General features: G+C 56.5%; 2 protein-coding genes across 2 annotated transcripts; both read left to right on the top strand.

Moving 5' to 3' along the window:
- Positions 1-656: 656 nt before the first annotated feature.
- On the top strand, positions 657-3,027 carry CBX5 (chromobox 5). Its single transcript, XM_079331947.1, has 5 exons — positions 657-840; positions 1,538-1,736; positions 1,962-2,059; positions 2,229-2,628; positions 2,757-3,027. The coding sequence occupies exons 1-4, from the start codon at positions 704-706 to the stop codon at positions 2,368-2,370; spliced, it is 576 nt and encodes a 191-aa protein (XP_079188073.1). The 5' UTR covers positions 657-703; the 3' UTR covers positions 2,371-2,628; positions 2,757-3,027.
- Positions 3,028-4,916: 1,889 nt separating this feature from the next.
- SMUG1 (single-strand-selective monofunctional uracil-DNA glycosylase 1) lies at positions 4,917-6,713 on the top strand (the record flags this gene model as incomplete). Its single annotated transcript, XM_079331948.1, has 2 exons — positions 4,917-5,366; positions 6,162-6,713. Coding segments are annotated over 2 exons (1,002 nt in total), but the record flags the coding sequence as incomplete, so codon positions are not given.
- Between the last annotated feature and the right edge of the window lie 13,667 nt (positions 6,714-20,380).

The following is a 20,380-nucleotide window of genomic DNA, read 5'->3' as shown; positions in this document are numbered from 1 at the left end:
CTCGAATCCCAGCTCCGTTTTAGGGGATTTATCCCAAATTACATTTCACTCTGCCTAAATCCTCAGGTTTTTTAGGGGTTTTTAGCCCAAGTTGTGTTTCTTTGTGCTGAAATCCCCGCTGGTTTTTAGGAATCGGCCCCTCCTCTGCTCCTTGCCTTGGGATCTCCGTTTGGGGGTCCCCAAATTACCCCAAATCCCTCCAGGGGGTCCCAAAATTACCCCAAATCCCTCCTGGGGGTCCCAAAATGACCCCAAATCCCTCGTGGGGAACCCAAAGTGACCCCAAATCCCTCCAGGTGTCCCCAGGTCACCCCAATGCTCCTTCACGGGAGCTCCAGGAGCCTCAAATCTCCTTTTGGGGATCCTGAGATGATCCCAAAGTCCCACCTGGGCTATTCCTGGTCCCGTGGTGACATTCCCTGGCCCTGGTCCTGTTCCCTGTCCCAGGTGACATTCCCTGTGCCTGTCACTGTCCCAGGTGACATTCCCTGTCCCATTCCCTGCCCCAGGTGACATTCCCTGTGCCATGGTGACATTCCCTGTCCCTGTCACTGCCCCAGGTGACATTCCCTGTCCCTGTCCCCTCCCCAGAGCGGTGGCTGCGCTATGGGCAGGAGGAGCCGCCGGGCAGTTCCCTGTCCCTGTCACTGCCCCAGGTGACATTCCCTGTCCCTGTCCCTGTCCCCAGAGCGGTGGCTGCGCTATGGGCAGGAGGAGCCGCCGGGCAGCCGACAGCTCGTCCTCAGGGGAGGAGGAGGAGTATGTGGTGGAGAAGGTTCTGGATCGGCGCGTGGTGAGGGGCCAGGCCGAGTACCTGCTCAAGTGGAAGGGCTTCTCTGAGTGAGTGACAGGGGACAGGGGACAGGGGACAGACAGCACGGTGACACGGGGACAGGGGACAGACAGCACAGTGACACTGAGACAGGGGACAGACAGCACAGTGACACGGGGACAGGGGACAGACAGCACGGTGACACGGGGACAGGGGACAGATAGCACAGTGACACGGGGACAGGGGACAGACAGCACAGTGACAGGGGACAGGGGACAGACAGCACAGTGACACGGGGACAGGGGACAGATAGCACAGTGACACGGGGACAGGGGACAGACAGCACAGTGACACTGGGACAGGGGGACACAGGGACAGGGGGACAGTGGGTGACACTGGGACAGGGGGTGGCACTGGGTCAGAGGGTGACATGGGGACAGGGGGTGACACGGGGACAGGGGGTGTGGCACACCCTGGTGTGTGACACGGGCACCAGGACATGGGGACACTGCAGGGACCCTGGGACAGGGGGGGACCCTGTGGGGACCCTGCAGTGTGACAGGGGACACAGGGACAGGGACGTGGGGACAGTGCTCTGTGACAGGGGACATGGGGGCTGCATGGCTGGGGGGTGTCCCCACAGTGTCACCTGTCCCCTGTGTACCCCTGGCTGTCCCCTGGCTGTCCCCGTGTGTCCCCCATGTGTCCCCCGTGTGTCCCCATGTGTCCCCCGTGTGTCCCCCGTGCCCTGACCGTGTCCCCCAGGGAACACAACACGTGGGAGCCCGAGAAGAACCTGGACTGCCCCGAGCTGATCTCGCAGTTCCTGCGCAAGGACCGCAGGATGAGGGACATGAGGGACAGCAGGGACAGCGAGGGGACACGGCCCCGGGAGCGGCCCGAGGGCGCCAAGCGCAAGGGACTGCCCGGGGGAGAGGATGGCAGGGCCAAGAAAAAGAGAGAGGTGAGACAGGGGGGACAGGGGGATGGGGGACAGGGGACAGGGGGGACAGGGGACAGGGGGATGGGGACAGGGGGATGGGGACAGGGGGATGGGGACAGGGGGACAGGGATGGCAGGGCCAAGAAAAAGAGAGAGGTGAGACGGTAGAGGGGAACAGGGGGAGGGACAGGGAAATGGGGACAAGACAATCCCTTGTTTTCCCAAACCCTGCCTGTCCCCAACCCAGAGCAATGACATCGCCCGTGGCTTCGAGCGGGGGCTGGAGCCCGAGAAGATCATCGGGGCCACCGACTCCTGCGGGGACCTCATGTTCCTCATGAAGTGGTGAGACCCGGGACCCCCTGGGACCCCCCGGGACCCCCCAGTGCCCCCTGGGACCCCCCAGTGCTGCCCGTTTGTCTGTGTCCCCAGCTTGTGTCCCCAGCTTGTGTCCCCATGTCCCCAGCCTGTCCCCACTGTGTCCCCTGTCCCCACTGTGTCCCCTGTCCCCCAGGAAGGACACGGACGAGGCTGACCTGGTGCTGGCCAAGGAGGCCAATCTCAGGTGTCCCCAGATCGTCATCGCGTTCTACGAGGAGCGGCTGACGTGGCACGCGTACCCCGAGGAGGGCGAGGGCAAGGAGCCCCGCAGCTGAGCCCCAAAATCACCCCAAAAACAGCCCAGGAACAGCCCCAAAACAGGCCAAAATCAGCCCAGGAACAGCCCCAAAACAGGCTAAAATCATCCCAGGAACAGCCCCAAACACAGCCCCAAACACAGCCCCAAAAACAGCCCCAAACACAGCCCTAAACACAGCCCAAAATCACCCCAAAACAGCCCAGGAACAGCCCCAAAACAGGCCAAAATCAGCCCAGGAACAGCCCCAAAACAGGCCAAAATCAGCCCAGGAACAGCCCCAAAACAGGCTAAAATCATCCCAGGAACAGCCCCAAAAACAGCCCCAAACACAGCCCTAAACACAGCCCAAAATCACCCCAAAACAGCCCCAAACACAGCCCCAAACACAACCCAGAAACACAGCCCAAAAACAGCCCAGAGTCACCCCAAAAACAGCCCAGAAACAGCCCAAAAACAGCCCAAAATCACCCCAAAAACAGCCCAGAATCACCCCAAACACAGCCCAAAAACACCCCAAAAACAGCCCAAAAACACCCCAAACACAGCCCAAAAACAACAAATACAGCCCAAAACCACCAAACACAGCCCAAAAACAGCCCCAAAAACACCCCAAACACAGCCCAAAATCACCCCAAACACAGCCCCGATCACCCCAAACCAGCCCCAGAACAGCTGTACATAGCCCCCAGACCCGGGACCCTCCCCTGTCCCTGCCCGTGTCCCAGGGACAGGCCGGGGGTGACCCTGGATTGGGGTGTCCCCGTTTTGGGGTGTCCCCGTTTTGGGGTGTCCCCAGCCTGTCCCCCCCTCCCCCCCGGTAGATTTTGGGGGGTTTAGCCCATTTTGGTGTTTTTTACAGTTGGTGTTTTTAGCCGGGGCCCCCCCGGGTGTCCCCGTGTCCCCCCTGTCCCCTCCCCCCGTCTTGTCCCCACCCCCGGGTTTGATTCCAATAAACGGCGACTTTTCAGGAGCTCGGGGACCCGGCACGGCCCAGTGTCACCAGTGTCACCAGTGTCACCAGCCCAGTGTCACCAGTGTCACCAGTATGGCCCAGTGTCACCAGTGTCCCCGGTACGGCCCAGTGTCACCAGTGTCACCAGCCCAGTGTCACCAGAGTCCCCAGCCCAGTGTCACCAGTGTCACCAGTATGGCCCAGTGTCACCAGCCCAGTGTCACCAGAGTCCCCAGCCCAGTGTCACCGGTGTCACCAGCCCACTGTCACCAGCCTAGTGTCACCGGTGTCACCAGCCCAGTGTCACCAGTGTCACCAGCTCAGTGTCACCAGAGTCCCCAGTATGGCCCAGTGTCACCAGTGTCCCCAGGGTCCCCGGTATGGACCAGTGTCCCCAATGTCCCCAGTGCCCCCAATGTCCCCAGTGTCCCCAGTGTCCCCAGCCCAGTCTCAGGTTGGGACCCCCCTCCCCGTTGGGTCCCCTCGGCGGCGCCACCCGGTGGTGCCAGCGCGGCACTGCAGGGACGGGGGGACAAAGGGGGGGGACAGGGCGCACATTGGGGCGCAGCGGGGACACCTGGGTGACATGGGGGGTTTGGGGACACCTGAGTGACATGGGGGGGTTTGGGGACACTCGGGTGACACCGGGCAAGGTTTGGGGACACTCCCGGTGCCACCGCGCGCTCCCGCCAGGGGGCGCCCTCGCGCCGCCCCCCGTGGGAAGGGGCGTGGTCTGTGCAGACCCCGCCCCCAGCTCCCGCCGCTCCCGTGTCCCCCCGTGTCCCCCCCGCCTCTCCGGGACCCCGGGGGGGTTCGGGGGGATTTTTGGGGATGCTTTCCCTCCGCAAGGCACGATGGGAAACTCCGCGCGCAGACAAAGGGCAGGGCCACGCCCCCGCGCGGGGCACGCCGGGAAAGGGCAGGGGCGGGGCAGGGGGCGGAGCTTAACGGGGCCCGGCGGAGGCGGCGCGCGCTCAGGTGGGCTCGCGGCGGCGGCCGTGACGTCACCGGGGGTCGTGTGACGTCACCGGGTGGGCCCGGGGCTGTGCGGGACACTCGGGGGGGCTGGAGGGGTCACGTGGGAGGCTCTGAAGGGGCGGGGGGGCGGGGGGGGCGGGGGTCACCGCCGGCCTGCGCTGTCCCCCTGTCCGTGCCCGTGTCCCCTGTCCCCCTGTCCCCCTGTCCCCCTGTCCGTCCCTCTGTCCCCCTGTCCCCCTGTCCCCCTGTCCCCCTGTCCCTCTGTCTGTCCCTCTGTCCCCCTGTCCCCCTGTCCCTCTGTCTGTCCCTCTGTCCCCCTGTCCCCCTGTCCCTCTGTCCCCCTGTCCCCCTGTCCCTCTGTCTGTCCCTCTGTCCCCCTGTCCCCCTGTCCCTCTGTCCCCCTGTCTGTCCCTCTGTCTGTCCCTCTGTCCCTCTGTCCCTCTGTCTGTCCCTCTGTCCCTCTGTCTGTCCCTCTGTCTGTCCCCCTGTCCCTCTGTCTGTCCCTCTGTCCCTCTGTCCCTCTGTCTGTCCCTCTGTCCCCCTGTCCCTCTGTCCCTCTGTCCCCCTGTCCCTCTGTCTGTCCCCCTGTCCCGCTGTCAGCGCGCCCCCGCTGTGCCCGCAGGCGATGGGGGATGGAGCGGGGGGAGGAGGAGGAGGAAGGAGCCGGGGCTGAGGCTGAAGGAGCCGAGGATGATGATGGAGCCGAGGATGATGATGGAGCCTGGGGCGGTGATGGAGCCCGGGGCGATGATGGAGCCGAGGATGATGATGACGATGATGATGATAACGATGGCGATGATGACGATGATGACGATGAGGATGAGGATGATGAGGATGAGGATGGCGTTGCCGGCGGGGAGGAAGGCCGGTCGCTGGCCGCGCGGTTCCTGGCGCTGGAGCGCGCTCTGTCCGAGCAGCTGCGGGCGCTGCCGCCCCCCGGGCCCCCCGTGTCGCTGCTCTACGCGCCCCTCGAGTACGCCTGGGACCCGCACCAGCGCTTCGTGCGCCGCTACCTGCGCTCCCCCAAAGCCGTGCTGTTCCTGGGCATGAACCCGGGCCCGTTCGGCATGGGCCAGACCGGGGTACGGGGCACCGGGGGTACCGGGGGTACCGGGGGTACCGGGGAATGAACCCGGGCCCGTTCGGCATGGGCCAGACCGGGGTACGGGGCACCGGGGTACCGGGGGTACCGGGGAATGAACCCGGGCCCGTTCGGCATGGGCCAGACCGGGGTACGGGGCACCGGGGTACCGGGGGTACCGGGGAATGAACCCGGGCCCGTTCGGCATGGGCCAGACCGGGGTACGGGGCACCGGGGCACCGGGGGGTCTGGGGGGTACCGGGGAATGAACCCGGGCCCGTTCGGCATGGGCCAGACCGGGGTACGGGGCACCGGGGGGTCTGGGGGGTACCGGGGAATGAACCCGGGCCCGTTCGGCATGGGCCAGACCGGGGTACGGGGCACCGGGGTACCGGGGGTACCGGGGGGGTCTCAGGGCATCCCACGAGGTCCCAAAGGAGAGGAACTGAGGCTGGGGGTGTTCAGGGGGTCCCGATCCATCCACAGGACAGCACGGGAGGGAAACTGAGGCACGGGGCGGGGGGGGGGGGTCCCAGAGGGTCTCAGTCCATCCCATGGGGTCCTAGGGGAGGGAAACTGAGGAACAGGAAGGTTTGGGGGTGTTCAGGGTAGCACAGGGGGGAAACTGAGGCACGGGGGGATGACTCGGGCAGGGGGGAAACTGAGGCGCGGGGGGGATGACTCGGGCAGGGGGGAAACTGAGGCGCGGGGGGATGACTCGGGCAGGGGGGAAACTGAGGCGCGGGGGGATGACTCGGGTGCGCCGATGTCCCCAGCGTCCCCCGTGCCCCCCCAGGTGCCGTTCGGCGAGGCGTGGCACGTGCGGGAGTGGCTGGGGGTGCGGGGCGCGGTGCTGAAGCCCCCCCGGGAGCACCCCAAGCGCCCGGTGCTGGGGCTGCGCTGCCCGCGGGCCGAGGTCAGCGGCGCGCGCTTCTGGGGGCTGATCCGCGGGCTGTGCCCCGACCCCCGGCGCTTCTTCCGCCACTGCTTCGTGCACAACCTGTGCCCGCTGCTGTTCCTGGCGGGCTCGGGCCGGAACGTGCCGCTGCCGGAGCTGCGCGCTCCCGAGCGGGAGCGGCTGCTGCGCGCCTGCGGGGCCGCGCTGGTGCGCGCCGTGCGCCTGCTGCGCGTGCGCCTGGTGCTCGCGCTGGGCCGCCTGGCCGAGCAGCGCGCGCGCCGCGAGCTGCGCGCCGCCGGGCTGCGCGTGCCCGTGCGCGCCATCCCGCACCCGTCCCCGCGCAACGCGCGCGCCAACCGCGGCTGGGAGCGCCTGGCGCGCGCGCGGCTGCGCGAGCTGGGGGTGCTGCGGCTGCTGCGCGCGCGCGGCGCGGGCACGGGGGGCGAGCCGGGACACGGGGACCCGCCGGGGGACGGGGGGGACACGGGACACCGGGACCCGCCGGGGGACGGGGGGGACACGGGACACGGGGACCCGCTTTGGGACGGGGGCGAGCCGGGACACCGGGACCCCCTGGGGGACGGGGGGGACCCGGGACACCGGGACCCGCTTTGGGACGGGGGCGAGCCGGGACACCGGGACCCGCTGGGGGACGGGGGCGAGCCGGGACACCGGGACCCCCTGGGGGACTGGGGGGACACGGGACACGGGGACCCGCTGGGGGACGGGGGCGAGCCGGGACACCGGGACCCCCTGGGGGACGGGGGGGACACGGGACACGGGGACCCGCTGGGGGACTGGGGGGACGTGATGGAGGGGGCCCTGCCCCAGTTTGGGACTGGGAGGAAGCAGCCTGGGGGGTCCCTGCCCCAGTTTGGGACTGGGGGGAAGCGGCCTGGAGGGTCCCTGCCCCAGTTTGGGACTGGGGGGAAGGAGTCTGGAGGGTCCCTGAACCAGTCAGACCAGTTTGGGATTGGGAGGAAGGTGATGGAGGGAGCCCTGCCCCGGTCGGACCAGTTGGGGGCTTGGGGGGAGGAGCCTGGGGGGTCCCTGCCCCAGTTTGGGACTGGGGGGAAGGGGATGGAGGGGGCCCTGCCCCAGTTTGGGACTGGGAGGAAGGTGATGGAGGGGGCCCTGCCCCAGTTTGGGACTGGGAGGAAGGTGATGGAGGGGGCCCTGCCCCAGTTTGGGACTGGGAGGAAGGTGATGGAGGGGGCCCTGCCCCGGTCGGACCAGTTTGGGACTAGAAGGAAGGAGCTTGGGGGGTCCCTGTCCCGGTTTGGGATTGGGGAGAAGGAGTCTGGAGGGTCCCTGAACCAGTCAGACCAGTTGGGGACTGGGAGGGAGGATCCTGGGGAGTCCCTGCCCCATTTGGGGATTGAGGGGGTGATGGATGGAGCCCTGCCCCAGTTTGGGACTGGGGGGAAGGAGGGTTGGGGGTCCCTGCCCCAGTTTGGGACTGGGGGGAAGGGGATGGAGGGGGCCCTGCCCCAGTTTGGGACTGGGGGGAAGGGGATAGAGGGGTCCCTGCCCCAGTTTGGGACTGGGGGGAAGGGGATGGAGGGGGCCCTGCCCCAGTTTGGGACTGGGGGGAAGGAGGGTTGGGGTGCCCTGCCCCAGTTTGGGACTGGGGGGAAGGGGATGGAGGGGGCCCTGCCCCAGTTTAGGGCTAGGGGAAAACAGTTCGGGAAGTCCCTGCCCCAGTTAAGGACTGGGAAGAAGGTGATGGGTGGGACCCTGCCCCAGTCGGACCAGTTTGGGACTGGAGGGAAGGAGCCTGGGGGGTCCCTGCCCCAGTTTGGGACTGGGAGGAAGGAGGGTTGGGGGTCTGTGCCCCAGTTTGGGACTGGGGGGAAGGAGGGTTGGGGGTCTGTGCCCCAAATTGGGACTGGGGGGAAGGAGGGTTGGGGGTCTGTGCCCCAAATTGGGACTGGGGGGAAGGAGGGTTGGGGGTCTGTGCCCCAAATTGGGACTGGGGGGAAGGAGCCAGGGGGGTCCCTGCCCCAGTTTGGGACTGGGGGGAAGGAGCCAGGGGGGTCCCTGCCTCAGTTTCCCCTCTCAGGAATGCGGGGGCAGGGGGTTGTTGAGACCCTGCCCCAGTTTGACCAGTTGGGGACTGGGATAAAGGGGGTTTGGGGGTCCCTGCCTCAGTTTCCCCACCCGGAACAGGATTTAGGGCAACACTACAGGGCAGGGGATGAATCCCCGCCCCACTCGGGGGGTTTGGGGTTCCTTTAGGGGCGGGTCCTGCCTCAGTTTCCCCTTGGGGGGTTTGGGGTTCCTTTAGGGGCGGGTCCTGCCTCAGTTTCCCCACTCGGGGGGTTTGGGGTTCCTTTAGGGGCGGGTCCTGCCTCAGTTTCCCTCTCGGGGTTGGTGCTTGGGAACCTCGCGGTGCTTTCTGTGGATTCTGGGGCAAATAAAAGCGAGAATTGGTAAAAATGCAAAGAATGTCATTGTGGGGGAGGGGGAAATTCCTGGAATCGTCCCTCGCTCCGGGCTGAGCTGGGATGGGCTGGGATGCCCTGAGCCGCCCCGGTCCGGTCCCGGTTCAGTCCCGGTCCGGTCCCGGTTCATCCCGGTTCGGTCCTGGTTCATCCCGGTCCGGTCCCGGTTCATCCCGGTTCGGTCCTGGTTCATCCCGGTCCGGTCCCGGTTCATCCCGGTTCGGTCCTGGTTCATCCCGGTTCGGTCCCGGTCCGGTCCTGGTTCATCCCGGTCCGGTCCCGGTTCAGTCCCGGTTCGGTCCTGGTTCATCCCGGTCCGGTCCCTGTTCGGTCCTGGTTCATCCCGGTTCGGTCCCGGTTCGGTCCCGGTCCGGTCCCGGTTCATCCCGGTCCGGTCCCGGTTCAGTCCCGGTTCGGTCCCGGTCCGGCGGGGCCGCTGTCCCGGAGCGGCGGGCGCGGCTCTGCGGGCGGGAACCGCTAGAGAGAGACAGAGAGCTGCGGGACCGGGACCGGGACCGGAACCGGGAACGGGAACGGGAACGGGGCTGGGAACGGAACCGGGAACGGGAACGGAACCGGGAACGGGAACGGGAACGGGAACGGAACCGGGAACCGGGACCGGGAACGGGACCGGGACCGGGAACGGGAACGGGAACGGAACCGGGAACGGGAACGGGAACGGGAACGGAACCGGGAACGGGAACGGGAACGGGAACGGAACCGGGAACGGGAACTGGAACTGGAACGGGAATGGGAACGGGGCTGGGAACGGAACCGGGAACGGGAACGGGAACTGGAACGGGAACGGGAACGGGAATGGGAACGGGGCTGGGAACGGAACCGGGAACGGGAACTGGAACGGGAACTGGAACGGGGCTGAAACCGAAACCGGAACCGACACCGGGAACGGGGCTGACACCGGGATCAGGAACGGAGCTGGGACCGGGACCGGTACCGGGGAACTGACTGGGAGCAGGACTGGGAATGAGATACCGGCACCGGGACCGGCAGCGGAACTGGGAATGGGGCTGGAACCGGACCGGAACCGGGACCGGGACTGTTCCATCCCGGAACTGCGGCCCCTCCCAGCCCCGTTTTGGGGCGGAATCCGCCGGTTTGGGGTTGGCGCTCACGGCCCGGGCAGTCCCGGGGCTCGGATCCGCCCCGCGATTTGCGGCTTTTCCAAACTGCCAATCCCAAAAAATCCCCTTGCCCCACCTAAAATTCCCGGGGTTTGGCTTTGTGACCCACTGGAGAAATAAAAAATAAATTTAAAAAAAAAAGGTGGGGGATTTTTTGGCGGGTGAGGGTGTAAAATAAATAAATATTCCCAAAAAAAGGAACCCCAAAATGCTGGAAATCGTCGTTTTCCCACATTCCCAAATCCCCCAAATCATCCCCCAAAAATCAGGGGGGCTGGGAAATTTGGGATTTTGGAAACCCGGGACTTCACCCAGCTGCTGCTTGGGGTCACTGTATAGCAAATATAAAAAGGGGTTTGGAGCCAGAATTCCCGGGGTTTGGGTCATAAAATTCCCAGGATTTTGGGGCTGAAATTCCCGGGATTTTGGGGCTGAAATTCCCGGGGTTTTGGGCTGAAATTCCCGGGATTTTGGGGCTGAAATCCCGGGGTTTTGGGGCTGAAATTCCCGGGTTTTGGGGCTGAAATTCCCGGGTTTTGGGGCTGAAATTCCCGGGGTTTTGGGGCTGAAATTCCCGGGGTTTTGGGAAAATCAGGAGGAGAAGGCGAGTCCGTGCGGGAGGTCGCGCTGCGCTCGGGAGGAGCTCCCGGAAATAATCCCAGATCCCAAAAGTGCCACTAGAACGCCCCGGAAAATAATTCCAGATCCCAAAAGTGACACTGCAACGTCCTGGAAAGTAATTACAGATCCCAAAGTGTCACCAGAGCATCCCAGGAAATAATTACAGATCCCAAAAGTGTCGCCAAAACAGCCAGAAAATAATTACAGATCCCAAAAGAGCCGCTGGAGCATCCCGAAAATAATTACAGATCCGAAAGTGTCTCTGGAACATCCCAAAAATAATTAAAGGTCCCAAAAGTGACACTGGAGCGTTCCAAAAATAATTACAGATGCAAAAGTGTCACCAGAGCTTCCCAGGAAACAACTACAGATCCCAAAAGTGTCACCAAAACATCCCAGAAAATAATCCCAGATCCCAAAAGCGACACTGGAACATTCCGGAAAACAATCCCAGATCCCAAAAGCGACACTGGAACATTCCGGAAAATAATCCCAGATCCCAACGGTGACACTGGAACATTCCAGAAAATAATCCCAGATCCCAAAGGTGACACTGGAACATTCCGGAAAATAATCCCAGATCCCAAAAGTGACACTGGAGCATTCCAGAAAATAATCCCAGATCCCAAAGGTGACACTGGAACATTCCGGAAAATAATCCCAGATCCCAAAAGTGACACTGGAACATTTCGGAAAATAATCCCAGATCCCAAAAGTGACACTGGAACATTCCAGAAAATAATCCCAGATCCCAAAGGTGACACTGGAGGCGTCGCCCGGATTTTAATTAAGTTCAATTCCCTTTTCCTTTCCCTTTCCAGGATCCGTTTCTGTGGGATCTGCTCCCTGTGGGATCCATTTCAATAGGAACCGTTCCTGTGGGATTTGGGGGAGCTCTTCCTTGGGATCAGTTCCTGTGGGATCAGTTTCTATAGGATCAGTTCCTGTGGGATCAGTTTCTATAGGATCAGTTCATATGGGATCCGTTCCTGTAGGATCAGTTCATATGGGATCAATTCCTATGGGATCAGTTCCTATGGGATCAATTCCTGTGGGATCAGTTCCTATAGGATCAGTTCCTATGGGATCAGTTCATGTGGGATCCATTCCTATGGGATCAGTTCCTATAGGATCCATTCCTATGGGATCAGTTCCTATGGGATCAGTTCCTATGGGATCAGTTCCTGTAGGATCAGTTCCTATGGGATCAGTTCATATGGGATCAATTCCTATGGGATCTATTCCTTTGGGATCCACTCATTTGGGATCCACTCCTTTGGGATCCATTCCTATCGGATCAGTTCATATGGGATCAATTCCTATGGGATCTGTTCCTTTGGGATCAGTTGCCTTGGGATCCACTCCTTTGGGATCCACTCCTTTGGAATCCATTCCTTTGGAATCCATTCCTTTGGGGTCTGTCCCTCCTGGCTCCCTTCATCTCCCATGGAAACATCCCATGGATGCTCCAGGAGGTTCCAGAAGTTTCCGCCGGGATCTCTTTTCTTTTGGGGTCCGAGCGGCGCCGGGACACGGAATTCCCGGGAACGGAGACCTTATGGCAAAAATTATCCACGGAAAACGGGAATAAACGGGAATAAACCCGGGTGGTTATCAATGGAAAATGGGAATAAATCCTGGCGGTAATCCATGGAAAATGAGAAAAAATCCTAACGTCTATCTGTGGAAAATGGGAATAATAGGAATAGGAATAAAAACTGGTGGCTATCCATGGAAAATGGGGTTGAATCCTGATATTTATCCATGGAAAATGAAAATAAACCCTGGTGGTTATCCATGAAAAATGTGATAAAACCTGGATGTTTATCCGTGGAAAACAGGAATAAACCCTGATGGTTATCCATGAAAAATGGGATTGAACCCTCGTATTTATCCATGGAAAATGGGATTGAACCCTCGTATTTATCCATGGAAAATGGGATTGAAGCCTCATATTTATCCATGGATAACGGGATTAACCCCCGGGAAAGACCCTCACACCCCATAAATCCACACCCACCCCCGCATCCCCCATCCTGCCCCATCCCTTTATTTTCCCGTGTAATTTTTTTATTTTTTGGGTGAAGCCGCTTCCCCCCCGAGCCCCGTCTCCGTTTTTATGCCGCGACTGCGGGATTCTCTGCGGGATTCTCTGCGGGATTCTCCTGCGGGATTCTCTGCGGGATTCTGTGCGGGATTCCCTGCGGGATTCTCCTGCGGGATTCTGTGCGGGATTCTCTGCAGGATTCTCCTGCGGGATTCTGTGCGGGATTCTGTGCGGGATTCTCTGCGGGATTCTCTGCGGGATTCTCTGCGGGATTCTCCTGCGGGATTCTCTGCGGGATTCTCCTGCGGGATTCTCTGCGGGATTCTCCTGCGGGATTCTCCTGCGGGATTCTCCTGCGGGATTCTCTGCGGGATTCTGTGCGGGATTCTGTGCGGGATTCTCCTGCGGGATTCTCTGCGGGATTCTCTGCGGGATTCTCCTGCGGGATTCTCTGCGGGATTCTCCTGCGGGATTCTCTGCGGGATTCTCTGCGGGATTCTGTGCGGGATTCTCCTGCGGGATTCTCTGCGGGATTCTCCTGCGGGATTCTCCTGCGGGATTCTCTGCGGGATTCTCTGCGGGATTCTGTGCGGGATTCTCTGCGGGATTCTCTGCGGGATTCTGTGCGGGATTCTCCTGCGGGATTCTCTGCGGGATTCTCCTGCGGGATTCTCCTGCGGGATTCTCTGCGGGATTCTCTGCGGGATTCTGTGCGGGATTCTCTGCGGGATTCTCTGCGGGATTCTCTGCGGGATTCTCTGCGGGATTCTCCTGCGGGATTCTCTGCGGGATTCTCTGCGGGATTCTGTGCGGGATTCTCTGCGGGATTCTCCTGCGGGATTCTCTGCGGGATTCTGTGCGGGATTCTCTTGCGGGATTCTCTGCGGGATTCTCTGCGGGATTCTCCTGCGGGATTCACTGCGGGATTCTGTGCGGGATTCTCTGCGGGATTCTCCTGCGGGATTCTCCTGCGGCATTCTCTGCGGGATTCTCTGCGGGATTCTCCTGCGGGATTCTCTGCGGGATTCTCTGCGGGATTCTCCTGCGGGATTCTCCTGCGGGATTCTCCTGCGGGATTCTCTGCGGGATTCTCCTGCGGGATTCTCCTGCGGGATTCTGTGCGGGATTCTCCTGCGGGATTCTCTGCGGGATTCTCTGCGGGATTCTCTGCGGGATTCTCTGCGGGATTCTCTGCGGGATTCTCCTGCGGGATTCTCCTGCGGGATTCTGTGCGGGATTCTCTGCGGGATTCTCCTGCGGGATTCTGTGCGGGATTCTCTGCGGGATTCTGTGCGGGATTCTCTGCGGGATTCTCTGAGGGATGGATTCTCTGCGGGATTCTCTGCGGGATTCTCCTGCGGGATTCTCTGCGGGATTCTCCTGCGGGATTCTCTGCGGGATTCTCTGCGGGATTCTCCTGCGGGATTCTCCTGCGGGATTCTCTGCGGGATTCTCTGCGGGATTCTCTGCGGGATTCTCCTGCGGGATTCTCTGCGGGATTCTCTGCGGGATTTTCTGGGATCCCGGGGCGGTTCCTGAGGTTTCCCGGGAGTCCTGGAGGGTTTTTTTCCTCTCTTTTATTTGTTTTTAATTTGGGTTCCCGGGGGTTTTAACAATCCCGGGAGTCCTGGAGGGTTTTTCCCGGGGTTTGATCCCATTTCCAGCGCTGCCACCTCGGCCCCATTCCCGGCCTTTGTTCCCTTTTCAGGCCCTCCCATCCCAGCGCCTTTTCCCGGCTCCGACCCGTTCCCTGATTTTCTCCCATTCCAGGGCCTTGATCCCATTCCCAGTTCCCATTCCCAGTTCCCATTCCCATTCCCATTCCCAGTTCCCATTCCCAGTTCCCATTCCCAGTTCCCATTCCCTGTCCCCATTCCCAGTTCCAATTCCCAGATTTGTCCCCATTCCCAGTTCCCATTCCCTGTCCCCATTCCCAGTTCCCGTTCCCAGTTCCCATTCCCAGTTCCCATTCCCATTCCCATTCCCTGTCCCCATTCCCATTTCCCATTCCCAGTTCCCATTCCCATTCCCAGTTCCCATTCCCAGTTCCCATTCCCAGTTCCCATTCCCAGTTCCCATTCCCAGTTCCCATTCCCATTCCCATTCCCATTCCCATTCCCATTCCCATTCCCATTCCCATTCCCAGTTCCCCATTCCCAGATCTGTCCCCATTCCCAGTTCCCATTCCCAGTCCCCATTCCCATTCCCAGCTCCCCATTCCCTGATCTGTCCCCATTCCCAGTTCCCATTCCCAGTTCCCAGATTTGTTCCCATTCCCAGTTCCCATTCCCATTCCCAGTTCCCATTCCCAGTTCCCATTCCCATTTCCCATTCCCATTTCCCATTCCCAGTTCCCATTCCCAGTCCCCATTCCCATTCCCAGTCCCCATTCCCATTCCCAGCTCCCCATTCCCAGATCTGTCCCCATTCCCAGTTCCCATTCCCATCCCCATTCCCAAATTTTTCTCCCTTTCCCCAACCCCTCCCAGCCCCCCCAGGGCAGGGGAGCCTCGATTTTCCCGGGAAACGCATCAAAATTCCAAAATTCCAAAATTCCAAAATTCCAAAATTCCAAAATTCCCGCTCCCTCCCCCACGGGAGGGCCGGGACCCTCCGGAGACAGCGGGAATTCCATTGGGGAATTTCATTTTGGGAAATTTCAATGGGAAATTTAATTTCTTTTCGGGAATTTCATTTTCCAATTTCCCTAAAGAAAAAAAGAAAAAAAAAAAAAAAAAAAGCTGGAAAATCATCTGAGCCCGGCGGATTTTGGGGGGTTCGGGCCGATTTTGGGGTTTTTTTCCTTTGCCGATTCTCTGGGATTTTGGGGTTTCAGGCTGATTTGGGGTTTTTTTTCCTTTGGTTTGGGTTTTTTTCCTTTGCCGATTCTCTGGGATTTTGGGGTTTCAGGCTGATTTGGGGTTTTTTTCCTTCGGTTTTGGGTTTTTTTTCCTTTGCCGATTCTCCTCGCCGGCTCCAGAGGGAGCCCGGAGCGGGGACGATGCGCGGCCGCGATCGCTGCGATTTTCCAGCCGGGAAATCCCCGGGAGAGGCCAGAAAATCCCAGATTTTCCTGCATCGGGATCCCAGAAAATCCCCGATTCCCTTCCTCGGCATCCCAAATTTTCCTTCCTCCGCATCGCAGAAAATTCCAGATTTTTTTTTTTTTTAATCAGTATCCCAGATTTTCCTGTATCAATATTTCAGATTTTCCTATATCTGCATCCCAGAGAATTCCAGGTTTTGGGGGTTTTTTTTGTTTGTTTGTTTTGGGGTTTTTTTTGTTTGCTTGTTGATTTTTTTGTTGTTGTTTTTGGGATCAATATCCCAGATTTTCCTTCCTCTCCATCCCACAGCATCCCAAATTTTCCCCCATCAGCATCTCAAAGGATCCCGGAGAATTCCGAATTTTCCCACCTCACAGTCCCGGATTTTCCCACATGGAATTTTCCCAGATTTTCCCACACCGCAGGAATTTCCCGACACCAAATTTTCCCCAAAAAATTCCCCCCAAATCCTCCCTCCCCCCGCGGGCTCTGCCAGCGCTTCACAGCCCCAACCCGATTTTTTATTTTGGGGGTTTTTTGGGAAATCTCCATCCATTCACACCCCAAACCCGATTTTTGGGATTTTTTGGGGTGGTTTTTTTTGGGACCGTCCCGTTCATTCCCACCCCAATCCCGATTTTTCATTTTTGGGTTTTTTGGATTTTTTTTTGGTTTTGGGACGGTTCCATTTATTCCCACCCCAATCCCGATGTTTAATTTTTGGGGTTTTTGGGGTTTTTTTTGTTTTTGGGACCGTTCCGTTCATTCCCACCCCAATCCCGATTTTTCATTTTGGGTTTTTTGGGGTTTTTTTGTTTTTGGGACCGTCCCGTTCATTCCCACCCCAATCCCCATTTTTCATTTTGGGTTTTTTTGTTTTGTTTTTGGGACGGTTCCGTTCATTCCCCAATCCCCATTTTTCATTTTTGGGTTTTTTGGGGTTTTTTTGTTTTTGGGACCGTCCCGTTCATTCCCACCCCAATCCCCATTTTTCATTTTTGGGGTTTTTGGGGTTTTTTTGTTTTTGGGACCGTCCCGTTCATTCCCACCCCAATCCCCATTTTTCATTTTGGGTTTTTTTGGGTTTTTCTCCCCCCAGGGCTCCGATTGTCCCCGGGGGTCGCGGTGACCCCAAAGCGGGCCCGGGGTGAGAGCGGGGTCACCCCGGAGCCGTTAATTACCGGCATCACTAATTAATGAGGGGGGGGCGCCTGTCGCTAATTAACACCGGCAGCGCTAATGAGGGCAGCGCAGCCCCCACCGGGATTTAATTAATTCCTGAATTAATTTGAAATCCAAGGACTCGGGATAATTTTGAGGCGGAGAATTTTGGGGTGAGAAATTTAATTCTGGGGTGGAAAATTTAATTCTGGGGTGGAGAATTTTTTTGGGGACGCATAATTTAATTTGGGGGGGGGGATCATTTTAATTTTGTGGTGGATAATTTAATTTTGGGATGGATAATTTTGGATGGATAATTTTTTGGGGTGGATATTTTAATTCGGGGATGGATAATTTGGGGATTGATAATTTTGGGATTGATAATTTTGGATGGATAATTTTTTGGGGTGGATATTTTAATTCGGGGATGGATAATTTTGGGATGGATAATTTTGGGATGGATAATTTTGGGATGGATAATTTTGGATGGATAATTTTGGATGGATAATTTTTTGGGGTGGATATTTTAATTCGGGGATGGATAATTTGGGGATGGATAATTTTGGGGTGTTTTAAGCGGATTTTTTTGGGTTTTTTGGTGTTTTTTTTTTAATGAGGGTCGATTTTAATTGGGTCGGGAGATGAAAGGGGAGCGGGGCGGGGGGAGGGGCGGTGGGGGAGGGGAGGGGTGGGGGAGGGGCGGTGGGGGAGGGGCCCCGCCGGTGACAAACGAGGCGCGGACAGAAAATGAGCGAGCGGGGGCAGCGCGAGGTCAGGAATGTCAATGGGAAAAGGGATTAAATAAAATATCTGAGAGGGGAAAAAGGCAAAAAAGTGATTAAAATAAAAATATCTGAGAGGGGGAAAAGGGATTAAATAAAATATCTGAGAGGGGAAAAAGGGAAAAAAGTGATTAAAATAAAAATATCTGAGAGGGGGAAAAGGGATTAAATAAAATATCTGAGAGGGGAAAGGGAAAAAACCCGATTAAAATAAAATATCTGAGAGGGGAAAAAGGGAAAAAACTCGAATAAAATAAAATATCTGTGAGGGAAAAGGGGGAAAAACCCGATTAAAATAAAATATCTGAGAGGCGAAAAAGGGAAAAAAGAGATTAAAATAAAAATATCTGTGAGGGGGAAAAGGGATTAAATAAAATATCTGAGAGGGGAAAGGGGGAAAAACCCGATTAAAATAAAATATCTGAGAGGGGAAAGGGAAAAAAGAGATTAAAATAAAAATATCTGTGAGGGGGAAAAGGGATTAAAATAAAATATCTGAGAGGGGAAAGGGGGAAAAACCCGATTAAAATAAAAATATCTGTGAGGGGAAAAAGGATTAAAATAAAATATCTGAGAGGGGAAAAAGGAAAAAAAGGGGAAAAAACCCGATTAAAATAAAAATATCTGTGAGGGCAAAAAGGATTAAAATAAAATATCTGAGAGGGGAAAGGGAAAAAACCCGATTAAAATAAAAATATCTGTGAGGGGAAAAAGGGATTAAATAAAATATCTGAGAGGGGAAAGGGAAAAAACCCGATTAAAATAAAAATATCTGAGAGGGAAAAGGGAAAAAAGGGGGAAAAACCCAATTAAAATAAAATATCTGTGAGGGGAAAAAGGGAAAAAACTTGAATAAAATAAAATATCTGAGAGGGGAAAAAGGGATTAAATAAAATATCTGAGAGGGGAAAGGGAAAAAACCCGATTAAAATAAAATACCTGAGAGGGGAAAAAGGGAAAAAAAGTGATTAAAATAAAAATATCTGTGAGGGGAAAAAGGGATTAAATAAAATATCTGAGAGGGGAAAGGGAAAAAAGGGGGAAAAACCCGATTAAAATAAAAATATCTGTGAGGGGAAAGGGGGAAAAACCCGATTAAAATGAAATATCTGAGAGGGGAAAGGGAAAAAAGTGATTAAAATAAAAATATCTGTGAGGGGGAAGGGGAAAAATAAAAATATCAGTGTGGGGAAAGGGGGAAAAACCCGATTAAAATAAAATACCTGTGAGGGAAAAAGGGATTAAAAGAAAATATCTGTGCGGGGGAAAAGGAATTAAATAAAATATCTGTGAGGACAAAAAGGATTAAAATAAAATATCTGTGAAGGGAAAGAGGGAAAAACCCGATTAAAATAGAAATATCCGTGCGGGGTAAGGGGAAAAAGGGGGAAAAAACCGATTAAAATAAAAATAAATATCAGCGCGGGGAAAGGGAAAAAAATAGATTAAAATAAAAATATCCGTGCGGGGAAAAAGGGGAAAAATAAAAATATCAGTGTGGGGAATAAAAATATCAGTGCGAGGAATCCGGGGAAAAGGGAAAAACTGATTAAAATAAAAATATCAGCGCAGGGGAAAGGGAAAAGGGGGAAAAACCCGATTAAAATAAAAATATCAGTGAGGGGAATCCGGGGGAAAAAAACCTGATTAAAACGAAAATATTAATGCGGGAATTCGGTGTAAAAAGGAAAGAAAACTCGATTTAAATAAAGTATTAATGTGGGAAATCCGGGGAAAAAAGGGGGAAAACTCAGATTAAAATAAAAATATTAATGTGGGAAAGCCGGGGAAAAAAGGAAATAAAACCCATTAAAATAAAAATATCAGCGCGGGAATTCAGCGGGGAAAAAGGGGGAAAAACCCGATTAAAATAAAAATATTAATGTGGGAAATCGGCAGGAAAAAGGGGAAGAAACCTGATAAAAATAAAAATAAAAATAAAAATAAAAATAAAAATAAAAATAAAAATAAAAATAAAAATAAAAATAAAAATAAAAATAAAAATAAAAATAAAAATAAAAATAAAAATCCGGGAGGGGGACAGGGAAAAAAACCCGATAAAAATAAAAATAGGAAAAAAGGGAAACAAAAAGCTGAAAGGAAAAGATCAATGCGGGAATTCCGAGAGGAAAACGGAAAATAACTGATTAAATAAAAATAACAATGCGGGAATTCCGAGGGAAAAACGGAAAATAACTGATTAAATAAAAATAACAATGCGGGAATTCCGCGGGATAAAAAAGGAGAGGAATAAAAAGATTAAAGGAAAATCTCAGTGCGGGAATTCCGTGTGGAAAAAGGGGAAAAAAACCGATTAAAATAAAAATCTCAGTGCGGGAATTCCGCGGGACAAAGGGGAAAAAAGGGGAAATCCCCGCACCCAAAAAATCCCCGCACCCAAAAAATCCCCCGCCCCCCCCATCCCGCCCCATTGACCCTTTCCCGCCCCTCCCCCACTCGCCGCCCCTCCCCCCGCTGACCCCGCGCTGACCCCGCCCCTCCCCCCGCCATAAATCCGCCCTCGGGCGTTTTTGGGAAGATGAAAAACGGCCCCGAATAAATAAAAATAAAGAAACGGGAAAAGGGAAAATTCGCGGGGGGCGGGGCGGGGATTGGGGGGGGATGAAGGGCTGGGGGGGTTTGGGGGTTTTTGGGGTTTTTGGGGTGGGGGGCGAGGAGGGGGCGGGGCGGGGATTGGGGGGGATGAAGGGCTGGGGGGGTTTGGGGGTTTTTTGGGGTGTGAGGATGAGGAGGGAGCGGGTCCCGGTTTTTGGGGTGGGATGAAGGTTTGGGTGGGTTTGGGGTTTTTTTTAGGATGGAAAAGGGGGGAGGAGGATGAGGGGGGGTGGGGGGGGTGGGGGTGGGGAGGATGA

This window comes from Erithacus rubecula (genome assembly GCF_903797595.1).
Source record: "Erithacus rubecula genome assembly, contig: scaffold_1218_arrow_ctg1, whole genome shotgun sequence".
In the NCBI taxonomy this organism is placed as follows: Eukaryota; Metazoa; Chordata; class Aves; order Passeriformes; family Muscicapidae; genus Erithacus; species Erithacus rubecula.
This window is presented reverse-complemented; position numbering and strand designations above follow the sequence as displayed.